Below are 13,151 nucleotides of genomic sequence, written 5' to 3' on the forward strand. Positions count from 1 at the left end.
GTATAATTACGAAATCAGCAGTATCAGCATCACATGGGAGCCCAATGGCACTGCACTCTCAGGCCCCACCCCGACCTAGTGAATTAGAATCTACATTTGCACGGGATCCCTAAGTGATTCATAAATACTAAGATTTGAGAAGCACTGAAGAAGGGAAAGTTAGAGGGACAAATAAGAGATGGCAGGGCACCCCAAAACTCCTAACATTAAGAAACCGTTAATACTCCCAGGGCGAAGGGAATGAAGTGCAATGTCTTCCTTGCTTGCTCTCCTGTTCCATCTCCTTGGTGAAGCCGTTTCTCTTCTGCTTACAGGCAGGGTGAGTAGGTCCTTTTGCTATACTTTAAAAATCCCATAATTCATATATCTTTTCAAGGATTTGTCTTCTCTATCAGAGTTGTTTAAACATCTGTCTCTCAGTAGACTGTGCACACTGGTTAAGATTCACAGAGGTGCCTGCATTTAAAAATTTTTGGTTTCTACCACAGTGCTGGGCACAGAGGTAATCTAAAAAGGTAATCTAATCCCTTACCAACTCTATTAGAGAGGAACTATTATTATTTTTAAAAGATTTTATTTATTTCTTTAATAGAGATCACAAGTAGGCAGAGAGGCAGGCAGAGAGAGAGGGGGAGGCAGGCTCCCTGCTGAGCAGAGCCTGATGCTGAGCAGAGAGCCTGATGCGGGGCTTGATCCCAGTACCCAGAGACCATGACCCCAGCTGAAGGCAGAGGCTTAACCCACTGAGCGCCCCAGGTGCCCCAGAGAGGAACTATTATTAAACAGACTTTAAGATGAGAAAATTAAAGTGCTGAAAGGTTAGGTAATTTGCCCAAGGTCACGCAGTTATGAAGTGGTAATGCCAGGATTTTTTTTTTTATTTATTTTTGTGTGTTTATTTGACAGAGGGATAGCACAAGCAGGGGAAGGAGCACAGGGAGGGGGAAAGCAAGCTCCCCACTAAGCAAGGAGCAGGATGGGGGAAAAGGGGCTCAATCCTGGGAGGCTGGGATCATGACCTGAGCAGAAGGCAGATGCTTAACCCACTGAGCCACCAGGCACACCTAAAAGCAGGATTTTCCAATCTAGGCAGTCTGGTTGTAGAATGATAAACAGCTTCATAATGAGAAATGACATTCTGAACTAGCCTTCCTTGACCAACAGTAATTAAACTGTATTTTCATTGAATATATTTATGCCTACCTGCCAAAACAAAAAAACGAGGAGGAGGGAATTTAAGGCATGGCTTCTTGTCAGTAAAAAACTTCAGGCCGAAGTGGGGTAAATTTTGATGCTTTTGTCCTAAAAGGGTTACCTCCAACAGATGAGATGTTGGAGTAAGTCACCTTAGGCTTTTGTGATTAACCTACCCACAAAGGCGGGGAGTTCACATTCTTCTAATCTAATCCGAGGTTTTCAACATAAACATTCACAAACCAGAGACGTAAATAAAAATAAAAAAATTAAGTTCTGCCATCGGGTTTGGTTAGTATAACACAGAATAGAGAGCTGGTTTCCAATCGCCCTTTCATTCCGCTGGCCACGTGAGGAACTTCGCGGCTTGCCTGAGACCTCCTGTCCCCGGGCCGACGCAGTCTCGTCACCCCCGAGGGAGAAGGAACAAAATGGCTCTATACGGAGAGCCGCAGATCGCAGTGTCCCTGTCTTCCCCTTCCCTTTGCCCATCACGCGTCCACGGGGCAATCTTAATTGGACACGGAGCTTGCGGAGTCCCGACACTCAGGCTGGGCCTCGTCCTCACAAGGTCCGAGTCCGGGTGGGGGGCGGACACTGGCTGAAACCGACGAGGTTCGTGCGCGCAAGCCCGAGCCCGTCCACCACCGACAGTCCCCATTCAGAGACCCTCGTCCTTCTCCACCACAGTCCTTTCGTCGTCGTCTCATCCCTGGGCGGGGGATTCGGCCTTGAGCCCCTCCTCCCCTCCCGGGCGACCCAGGCCCCGCTTCGCACCAGCCGGGCCCGCGCGCTGAGCCCACTCGGCCTTCGCCCGAGGCTGAGTGTTCGGGTTCGGCGCCCCTGGGGACAGAGGCAGGCGCAGGCCCGGGGAACCTGGCCGCTCGGGCTCAGGTCAGACTCCGAGGCGCCGGCATCCCGAGGGGCGCTCGTCTTTCACCCGATTCACCAGGCCCAGGTTTTCCCTGGGGGCGTCCTCGCGGGGCTGATCGCGGCGCTTCACCGCCTCGGCACACTGTCCTGCGCTCCCGTCCCACTGCTTCCGCACGCCCGGCCCCGTGGCTGTCCTCAGTCACCTCGTCCCCGTGGGCCGCCCCTCCCGCTCCACGACGGGCCGCGGGCATCTGCAGCACATGCCCGCACCGCTTGCCGCCCAGCACGCGCCAGGTCCCGCCACTGCGCTCGCCACACAGGCAGCCGCGAGCCCCAACCTCTGCGGCGAGGGCCCTTCCCCGCCGCGGGGAGCTGTTCGGCCCCACGCGCGCCCGCAGCCGCAGCAGCCCCGCGCGGTCGCCGCGCCCCCAGCCGCAGTCCGGGTCGCGCGCCTCGGCGTCGGCGGGTCTGTGTCCCGCGGTCAGGCCGGCCGAGCCCCCACGTGTGACCCGCGAGCTCTCGCTGCAGCGCAGGCCGCGGCCCCACGCTCCCGGCGGCCGACAGCGGCGCGGGGCGGCCTTTCCTCGCTCTCCGGCCGGCCGCGGTCGGCCTCTGCTCCGCGACCCCCCACCCGCCGGCACGCCGCGGCGACAGCTGGCAGCCGCCCGCCCGGTGGCCTCTCCCTCGGCAAGAGAACAGTGGAGGCCGCGCTTGCCTCCTGGGGGGTGCCCAGCCCCGCCTCCGTCGCCCCCCCCCCACCCCTCGCCCGGTGGCCGCCGCCCTGCCAAACCGGCTCCTCCGGTGAAGCCCGGGGCCAGCTTTACGCGAGGTGATGTCCCCGCGGACCTGCCGCGCCCCACTGCCCCTTCCCCTCTCCGCAGCCTCTCCAGCCGTGCGCGGCGGGAAGCGCGTGGCGGGACCCGGGGCTGGGACCTCCGCGCCCGGGATTTCACTCGGACTCCGGCACGTGGTGGGCCGGGGGGTGGCGGCCGGAGTCCCGGCTGGGGGAGGGTCGGCGGCACCGCAGAGGGCGGTCCGGGGGCCCCCGGCTTTGGCGGGGGGCGAGTCCAGCGGCCCGAGCCGGCGGACCCCAGCGGCGGGCCCGCGCGTCGTCCTCCCTCCCACAGCCCCAGCCCGGCGCGCGGACTCGCACCCCTGCGGCGGGAGGCAGATGGTCCCTTCCGGGCGGGTGGCCATGTTGCTCCCATAAAGCGGGCGGGGCGGCGGCGGGGGGGAGCAGAGGCGGCCGCGGCGAGCGGGAGCCGGAGTAGGCAGAGCGCAGCCGCGAGCGAGACGCGGGGGAGGGAGCGGCCGGAGCCCGAGCAGCAGCCGCCGGCGTCGGCGGGGAGCACCGAGCGCAGTCGGAGCCGCAGCCGCGATGGCCGTGGCCGTGGGGAGACCGTCTGTGAGTGCTGGGGCCGCGCTCCCCGTGCCCGCGGCTCCTCCGGCGCCGGGTGGTCCCCGCTTTCGGGCGGGCGCGGGCGGGGAGTAGGGGGCCCGGGCGGGGGCTCCGGGCGGCGGCGGCTGTGGGCGTGTGCGCGGGATCGCGCGCGGGTCGGGAGCGGAGGGCAGGGGCCGGGCGGCGGGTGTCTCCTCCGCGGTGCCACCGTGTGCCGCCTGGCGCGCCCGGGTCCAGAGCCGAGCGGGAGAGAGGACCCCTTCCCCGCTTCCCTTCGGAGGGCTTCTCGGAGCCGCGCTGCTCCTGCCTCCCTCTCCGCGCGCACCTTTTCTCTCGTGACTGGCGAGACGCGCGCCGAGCGCGGGGTTTCCTCCGGGCTCCCGCGCCGAGGGGCCGCCGGGTCCGGGGAGCTGCTCGCCCTGACAGCGCGCTGTCACGCGGCGCTGGAAGCGGCTCCGAGAGAAAAGGGTGGGATTTCCGCGGTGGCTTCCCCGGTGCATTGTGAGGCCTCGGGCCCCCCCAGGCACCCACCCGGCCGCCCCGGCCCTGCCCAGGATGTGGACAAAAGCCCTGGGCGCGCACACAAAGTTTGCACAAGGCGCCCTTGTCGGCCGGGTGGGAGCCCGGGGGCGGCGAAGCGAGGAGGCGGGAGCGCGAGGAGCGGGCAGGCAGGGCGGGCGCGTGGGGCGCCGGTGCCCCGAGGCTCGCAGCGACGGAGGGACCGAGGGGACGCTCCGGCCGCCAGTCCCCGCGGCTGGGCTGCGAAACTCCGTGGCGACTCGGAGCCGGGCTTGGCGGGTGCGGGCTCAGCCCCGGCTCCGCGTCCGGTCCCCAAGGCAAGGAGGGGGAAGGGGCGGCGGCGACGGCTGGTCCTTTTCGTTGAAAGGATCCGAGCGGGGTGGGGACGGCGGAGTCCCCTCTCTTCACCCATTTCTTTGTCGTGTTCAAAGTCCACTTTCTCCCGATGGTGTCGGCCTCGATCGAGGTGTTTCCCGCCCTCGCGTCTCCTTTTCCGTTTCTCATCGCTTGCCACAAGTGTGTGGCTGCAGGTGGTGGCTCGAGGTGGTGACGCACGGAAGTCGTGCAGGGATCCTGGGGGCTCTGAAGCCCCAGGAGGGCGAGGCTGTGCCCCGGCTCCTGAGTCCTCTCAGATGTGGCGCTTTTTGTCGCCCCCGCCCGGGGACGTTCGCTGGGACCCTGTGCGCGTTCTAAGGCGGGTTTGGTGGCTCCGCTGCCACTGCCGGGGTGTTTTCGAAGATGTTCCCTGAAGCGTAACTGTGGGTCTTTCAGGCGTTTTGTACTCTCACATTTAATGACCCACGCTTGAGAATTTAGGTTTCCTCCTGCGCACAAGTTGTGCTCTTCATAGTGGTCGTGGATTGTTGTTACGAAATTTACAGACTGTGCTAATCCCTTTATTTTGCGGGCGAGGAAATTGAGGTCCAGAAAGGCCAAGTTTATCTGACTAAATTATTCCCACTCCTCTCCCCGGTCTCCACACTATACTTACTTCCAGGGCACAGATTCCAATAACTAAAATAACAATATCTACTTGAGATCATTGGAGAGCGTCTGGGAATGCAAGTTTGCGAGGTGGGGGGTAGTGTCCCTACACCTATTGCTGGTGCATTCTTGAGGCTTGGGGGAGGTGGAAGAAATAATTTGCTGCACATTTTCTATAAATTATTAGTTCATATATGTCAGTTAAATGGGAACAGTGTGTGGATTTAAGATTTAGTTGTGCGGCCATAATCATATCCAGCACCAGGTCTGCCAGCCAGATGTGAGCTTAATCCCACGGAATTCTTGTGAAAGGCCTCTCTCACTCAAATAATAGGGGAGATTTTTTAAAAGTGTATATGTACAGAGGAGGTAACTGCTTTCTCTGCACATTCCCTGTTGTCACTGGAATTAAGATTAAATTACAGTTTAAAAACAGAAGACTTTTTTTGGGACCAAGTTGTGGTATGAGTGATCCAGGATTGACTATACAGAGTTGAAAAGTCTTTTCCTACATTTCCAAGGAATTGTTGAATTGTTTCACTTTGTTCACTCAGTTCTTGTCTTAAGTGGTGCCTGTAGTTATGTCTCAAGACAGCCCAGATGAACGCAGAATATTTCTCCAAACCCAGTTCCGAGGATCGACACTACATCCTTCATCGTGGAATTCCCTGCCCCTCCTATTCTCCGATTTGAACAATGGAAGGGTGTGTTGAGAGAAGAGAATCACTCCGAAATTGGTTTGGAGTTTCCCTAGTTACTCCTTTAGAATTAGCCTTTTTTCCCCTTGAAGTTGTTTATGAAAACAGGAACAGTCTCCTTGCCCTGCAGACTGCCTCTCCCATCCAGATTGAAGGAAGGTGCAATTAGATTAATTTGCTCTCAATTTAGGTTTTCTTGAACTTGAACGTCTTAGTGTGACCTTCTGGGTAAATAAGAGATTTTACTAGAGAAAAGTCCTTATATGTCAGATGCAGTATTTTCTGTCTTACGAAGTGGTTATATTCAGTTATAATCATTTAAACCTTAAGGCTCAATTCAGATGTTTCTTAAGTGGATTTGTTGACTGGAAAACACAGAGGCTTCAGTTTGGTGTGATACTGTTTATTTCTGTTCTAATCTCAACCCATAGCTTCTCCATTTTCTCGTGGATGGTCTTGGTGCTTGGCTCTCAGACGACCCTGAAGCACATTTGCTGTTCCCAGGATGTAACTCATGAACAGCAAGAGCATTTCTCCCCGAGTGATGTGTCCACGTTTTGGATGAGTTAGTATTTTTGCACCCAAGTCCCGAGGCAGCTATTACCTTTATTTTAAACAGAGCGTGGTAATTTCCTGTACCTGGGAATCAGGCTTTATGTAGCCGATCCAGTCTCTCTTAAGGTGTGATGTGATGTTCAAGTTACAGAATCTAGGAGGTGAAAGGAACCTTTAGAGGTTATTCGGGGGGCGCCTGGGTGGCTCAGTGGGTTAAAGCCTCTGTCTCTGGCTCAGGTCATGATCCCAGGGCCCTGGGATGGAGCCCTCCATCGGGCTCTCTGATCAGCGGGGAGCCTGCTTCCCCCTCTCTCTGCCTGCCTCTCTGCCTACTTGCGATCTCTCTCTCTCTGTCAAATAAATCTTTAAAAAAAAAAAAAAAAAGAGGTTATTCGGTTCACCCTTTTTCAATACAGAAAAATTTCTTACTTTATCCCTAATAGAAGGTATGTATTTAAACTTTTCTGGTGGTGGAGCATTTCCGTGGTATCCTTCAAGAAAAATGTTTAATTGTTCTTTTATCTGTTGAGCCAAAAGAAACGGAAAGCCCCTCCAAAAAAAAAAAAAAAAAAAAAAAGGAAAGCCAAGTTCATTCGTTCACTGATGTAAAGCTATTAATTGAGTACCTCCTGCATGCCAGGTACTGTACTAGGAGCCAGGGTTACAGGAGTGGACAAGAAATTCTCTTTTTTCCCAGAGCTTTTATTTTCTGAGAGATTTAGTATCTATGTGTATTAAAGTGATGAACTTCAGTGGAGTATGGAAGCCGTTTAGGGAGAAAGGAAATTATGTGCCTCTTGCTGAGTCAACAGTTACGATGCAGGTAAAGATCTCGTCCGGGAATCATGGACAGTTCCTGAAGATACAGTCTGTTTTCAGCAGGAGGGTGGGGACTGACAAGGAAATGTTATTTTCCCTTGTTATAAAATTGCCAATTACATCTTGAGGTTGTAGCCCCCCATGTGGAGGGCTCTGGCTCTTTTCTACCTAGAGAAAGATGAATGGAGCTGAGAAATGTCCAGAGGGGTGGCTGTCATCTAGGGAGAAATTTTTTTTTATTTAATTTTATTTTTTATAAACATATCATATATTTTTATCCCCAGCGGTACAGGTCTATGAATCGCCATGTTTACACACTTCACAGCACTCACCATAGCACATATAGGGAGAAATTTTTAAAAATTAAAACTCTTTAGTAAATGTTACAAATGATACACATTGAGTCTGTATAAGCAGTTATTAAGGAATGGAGGAAGTGCTTGATGTACAGTAATCTTTCCTTAAACATTTTAAAAGCTGTAGTTTTTTTCATCTTTTAAAATACCTTCTTTAAAAGGGGCGCCTGGGTGGCTCAGTGGGTTAAAGCCTCTGCCTTCGGCTCAGGTTATGATCTCAGGGTCCTGGGATTGGGTCCCACATCGGGCTCTCTGCTCAGCAGGGAGCCTGCTTCCCCCTCTCTCTCTCTGCCTGTCTCTCTGCCTACTTGTGATCTCTGTCTGTCAAATTAAAAAAAGAAAAAAAAAAAACCCTTCTTTAAAAATGATATGTTTATGGGCACCTGGGTGGCTCAGTGGGTTAAGCCCCTGCCTTTGGCTCAGGTCATGATCTCAGGGTCCTGGGATCGAGCCCCGCATGGGGCTCTCTGCTCAGCAGGGAGCCTCCTTCCCCCCTCTCTCTGCCTGCCTCTCTGCCTGCTTGTGATCTCTCTCTCTGTCAAATAAATAAATAAAATCTTTAAAAAAAAAATGGTATGTTTAGACAATGAAAAATAGACCCATTCAAATGATTAAAAGAATGAAACTACCCATGTCCACCATCCTGATATAAGAGCTCCCAGATTGTTAGTGTATTTTCATCGACTGTGTGAGATTTACACAGGTAAGCATAACCTCTCTCATATAAACTGCCACTTAGAAACCAAACTGTGTGCCTGGTAGACCCTGTGTGTTTGGACACTCATACAATGTAGGAAACGGATGCTTAGTGCTTTCAAAGGGGCCACCCCGTGTCTGTGTCCAGACAAAGGAATGAATGATTTGGATGTCCTACTTTGAAGACCAGTGTTTATAGCCACTGATGATGCCACGGCTGATAATGATCTTTGGGTTTACAGTCTCTGTGGGGCAGAGCTTTCTCTGCCTGTGTTTCTCCTTATAGGACCTTAAACTTGACTGGGGATGGGGTGGGTAGGGGCTGTTGCTGGATTTTATAATTTATTGAAAATTCTCTTTCATAGTACTAGTTAGACCTGTCTCAACTGGGGTCAGTGAAGCAGAACCATTATTTAAGCAAAGACCCAGAAGATCTAAAGCTTCTATCCTGTTCTCCCACGAGACCTAATTTATGATTTAATTGATACCCCCTTTGTTGTTGTTGCCTTGCTGTTTTTTAAACCCAGATTGATAGAAAACTCTCTTCAACTAAACAGTACCACCCCTGACCCACACAGACCTGCTGGCAGCCCATCAACGCAACCACTGTAAAACATACAGACAACTTGGGCTAAGGTGATGGAGACAGGCTTCTAAAAAGAATTTGCTGGATGATAGGAAATCAAATTTGCATCATCATAGGCCTGGTCTGAGGTAGAAATCAGGAGTCTGTACTGTCATGTGACTGGAACCCCAAGGCATTTGAACCGTCTTTTTTAGGATCTGTGCCAGTGAGTGTGAGGGTTGAGGAAGCTGACCTGTGTGGATGCATTCTGTCCACCTGCTGAACTGTGACCATGTGGGACTGAGTGTGCTGTGTTGATGGAGGTGGCAGGATGAGGCGAAGAGGTTGGAGAGGCTTCATGCTCCAAAAAGAATGTCTTCGGTCCCCAACAAGAAGCTTTGTTTATGCCCCACTCCTTTTTTTTTTCCCCTGCATTTTAGAAGTTGTAATAAAAATATATATAACATAAGGTGTAGGCCTCTGAGAAGAGCAGAGCTGGCAGCTGGAGGCTGGAGAAGCAAAGCTGAGATGTTTGCAGTAAAGGGCCTTGTGCTGAAGCTGGACCCTGAGGAGATGAAAGGGAAGATGTGTGAGGAATGTGCTCTCCGCCCAGCGAGCTTCCTCCTCCATGTGGCCCTGCTGTGAGCTGCACCTTTTATCCTGAAGAAGTTGGATGTGTATGAAGATGGGCATCGCATGTACATGCATGACATGAAGAACCCAGTTACAGTTTCTACTCCCTGCAAATGAATTGGCCCAGAAAGTTGTAAGAGACTCTTCGATTGAATGGATGTAAAAATGCTACTTGTTAAAAACAAATTTGCTTTTGGTAACTGACCTCCATAGCTTCAGCTGAAAACTGCATGTGAAGTAAAGACATTTTGTGGGGGTAGTTGCACCCATATGCCCATGACGCTCAGCCTCTGGGAATGTCGATAAAATTGTAAGTGATGTCAAACTCCATTCTCGAGTGAGTATTAATTCTAAGGGAATTCTGTCTGCAAAAAAATAAAGTGTACCTGTTTGTTTTGATAATTAGGTAACATGACTTTGGGATGAATTTGTGATTTCAATTTTTTTCTTATAGAAGTAGAATCACAATAATACAGGTAGCTTAGAAATTTAAAAAACAAAACAGTCCTCAACAACCTGAACACATTAGCCATTATTCTTAGCTTCCTAATTCATCTGCTTCATCAGATACGCTTTTCATAGTTCCTCTTAGTGGGTGCCGACCTTATGATGTTGGGTACTGAGATGCCATCCCTGCCGTGCTCTTCAAATTTCTTGGAAGGATGAGTAAGCGGTGGGATGAATGAGGAAGGAAAAGGATGAGGAAGGAAGGTGAGGTGGGAAAGGTGCCTCCCCAAGGGACTAGCACATGCAGAGCTCTGGATGGGAGGCGGAGCTTCTTAAGGAAATCCAGCTGTGACATCAGAGTAGGGTAGGGAGAATGCATAGATGGGAGTCTAGGCAGGTGGGGGGAGACCAGATCATGCAGTGCATTGTTGAAGACCTGTATATTTGCTACACACTTTTCAGCATATTTTCTATCCTATGCAGCCTGTGCCCCAACTTAGGATATCTCGAGATTCTTGGAATTGGTTGATAGAAGACCTTGAAAGTCTGTAGAGGATGAATTCTTTAGGATTCAGTAGAATAGAGGAAATGAGAAAGGATAGTGGAGTTGATTCCTTTCATGACCAAATTGAGCCCTTAAGAGTAGAGGGAGTGAAGACTGAGGAAGCACCCAGAGAGGAGGGGGGTCCAGTGACAACATCCCCAGCATAGGTCTTCCTCTCTGGTGTTCTATATTGATGTACAACTACAAATTCTTTTTTTCTTAAACATTGAAGCAACTGAGTCCTAAAGGGTAGGAAAATGGCAGGATTCCTCCTACCTTGGACTGCAAGTGTCAATCAGTGTTCTCCATAAGGAAAATTTAAAAAACCCTTTGGATTCTATGAAAGTAGGAAAAAAGTCTGTTAAAAACCAGGGTTTTCTTAAGACTTAACACCTTTTTCATTCCCTTCATCCCTTTGTGTATCGTTTCACATCAATATAAATTTTGTGAGTCTCATTAAGGGTGCCCATTAAACTTAGACCTGCTGTTGAAAGAAAAAGGCTTAACCAAAACCCTCTGTGCATGGAAAGCCTGCCCAGCATCTTGATTTTTAAATTTTTTTAAAAGATGAAAGAAATTGAAGAGCACACAAATGGAAATGTAGACCATGCTCATGGATGGGAAGAATTACTATTGTCAGAACATCCACACCACGTAAAGCAGCCTTTTGTGTAGATTCAGTGCAATCCCTATCAAGATACCAGTAGTATTTTTCACAGAACTAGAACCAAAAAAATCCTTTTTTTTTTTTTTAAGATTTTGTTTATTTATTAGAGAGAGAGACACAGTGAGAGGGAACACAAGCGGGGGAGTGGGAGAGGGAGAAGCCAGCTTCCCACTGAGCAGGGAGCCTGACAGGGGGCTCGATCCCAGGACCCTGGGATCACGAACTGAGCGGAAGGCAGCCGCTTAAGGACTAAGCCACCCGGGTACTCCTAGGACAAATAATCCTAAAAGTTGTATGGAATTTAAAAATACTGTGAATAGCCAGGGCAGCCTTGAGAAAGAACAAGTTGGAGGTGTCACAACCCCAGATTTCAAGATACACTACAAAGTTATGGTAACTAAGACATTCCGGTACTGACACAGATCAATGGAACAGGATAGAGAACCCAGAAAAAAACCCACACACACGTATGTGGCCGGTTAATCTACGACAAAGGAGGCAAGAATATACAATGGGGAAAGGCAGTCTTCCAATAAATAGTGTGGAGAAAACCAGACAGCTATTTGCAAAAGAATGTAATTGGACCACTTCCTTACACTATACACAGAAAAATTCAAAATGGATTAAGGACCTAAATGTGAGACCTGAAACCATAAAACTCTTTAAAGAAAACGAGCAGTAATCTCTTGGACATTGACCTTAACAGCAGTGTTTTAGATATGTCTCTTGAGGCAAAACAAGCAAAAGCAAAAGTAAACTGTTGGGACTACACCAAAATAAAAATTTTCTGCATAGCAAAGGAAACCATCAACAGAACTAAAAGGCAGCCTACTGAATAGCAGAAGATACTTGCAAATTAAAAAGCTGATCCGTGGTTAATGTCCAAAATATATGAAGAACTTACACAACTCAACAGCAAAACCAAACCAAACCACCCCCCCCCCCAAAACCCAATTAAAAAATAGGCAGAGGACCTGAAAAGATACTTTTCAAGGAAGACCTGCAGATGGCCCACAGACACATGAAAAGATACTCAGCATCGCTAACAATAAGGAAATGCAAATAGAAACCACAGTGAAGTATTACTTTACCCTCCCCAAATGCTAGTGTCGGAGCAGGAAGTAACAAGTGCCGCGAGGATGTGGAGAGAAAGGAACCTTTGTGCACTGTTGGCAGGAATGTAAATTGGTGCAACTACTATGGAAAACAGTATGGACGTCCCTCAAAGAGTTAAAAATAGAAATACTATATGATCTAGTATATGATCCACCACTGGGTATGTACCCAGAGAAAACAAATACAGTAATTTGAAAAGATGTATCTACCCTTACGTTTATTGCATTATTCGCAGCAGCCAAGGTATGGAAACAACCCGAGTGTCCACCAATAAATGGATAGGTAAAGGCTATGCAGCATGTGTATGTGTGTGTATTACACATACACATACATATACACACACACGCGTGCATATATATATATATATATATACATATATATATATATATTTCAGCCATTTCAGCCATAAAAAAGAGTGAGATCTTACTATTAGTGACAACATGGATGGACCTAGAATGTCTTACGCTAAATGAAATAAGTTAGAGAAAGACAAAGACCATATGGTTTCACTTACGTGGAATCTAAAAAAACAAGACAAATGAACAAACAAAAGACCAGAGTCGTGAATACAGAGAAGAACTTGGTGGTTGCCAGAGGGGAAGGAGTTGGGGGGATGGACAAAAGGTAAAGGAGTTGAACAGGTGCCGACCAGTTACAGAGCGGCGAGGTCACAGGAATGAGCTGTGCAGCACGGGGAATGCAGCCAGTGATGCTGTCACGGTGTTGCATGGTGACAGATGGTAACGCACCTACGGTGAGGTGAGCATAGCTTAATGCACGCAGTTATGGAGTCACTGTGTTGTGCACCTGAAACTAATGTAGCATTACATGTTCACTATAATTCAGTTAGAAAAAACCTCAAAACCTCTGTGCACAGAAAGCCTTCTTGGAATCTTGATTTTTAAATTTCTATTTAAATTATCATCAAGATATTTATCTCACTTTAGCCTTAGTAAAATTCCCAAGAAGTGATATAGACACGAAAACTGAGGAACAAAGAAGCCAACATTCCCGGATGTGATGTGGTACTGCCAGTTGCTGGGAGGACTAGCCTTTAGAGCCAAAGCTCGGACCAACATGCATACA

General features: G+C 49.9%; 2 protein-coding genes across 3 annotated transcripts in view; one reads left to right on the forward strand and one right to left on the reverse strand.

Moving 5' to 3' along the window:
• Positions 1–947: 947 nt before the first annotated feature.
• On the reverse strand, positions 948–3,982 carry LOC125093872 (collagen alpha-1(I) chain-like). Its single transcript, XM_047719603.1, has 2 exons — positions 2,614–3,982; positions 948–2,582 (listed from the first exon to the last, which is right to left on the reverse strand). The coding sequence occupies exons 1-2, from the start codon at positions 3,964–3,966 to the stop codon at positions 2,085–2,087; spliced, it is 1,851 nt and encodes a 616-aa protein (XP_047575559.1). The 5' UTR covers positions 3,967–3,982; the 3' UTR covers positions 948–2,084.
• SEPTIN11 (septin 11) overlaps positions 3,348–13,151 on the forward strand; it is a 95,209-nt gene continuing 85,405 nt past the window's right edge. For both annotated transcript variants that reach the window (XM_047719605.1, XM_047719604.1), the window contains exon 1: positions 3,348–3,472. In XM_047719605.1, the coding sequence (XP_047575561.1) occupies positions 3,446–3,472 (27 nt within the window). In that variant the 5' untranslated portion in view covers positions 3,348–3,445. The remainder of the gene's footprint in view (positions 3,473–13,151) is intronic.

Source organism: Lutra lutra, chromosome 2 (genome assembly GCF_902655055.1).
Source record: "Lutra lutra chromosome 2, mLutLut1.2, whole genome shotgun sequence".
Classification (NCBI taxonomy): Eukaryota; Metazoa; Chordata; class Mammalia; order Carnivora; family Mustelidae; genus Lutra; species Lutra lutra.

What these genes read in the sequence shown, in the direction of transcription:
- LOC125093872 (XM_047719603.1), bottom strand. Translation starts at nt 3,966, where the DNA reads ATGCACCGGGGAAGCCACCGCGGAAATCCCACCCTTTTCTCTCGGAGC. An exon ending in CGCTGTCGGCCGCCGGGAGC is followed by an intron (nt 2,583 to 2,613) that starts GTGGGGCCGCGG and finishes TGCAGCGAGAGC; the next exon opens with TCGCGGGTCACACGTGGGGG.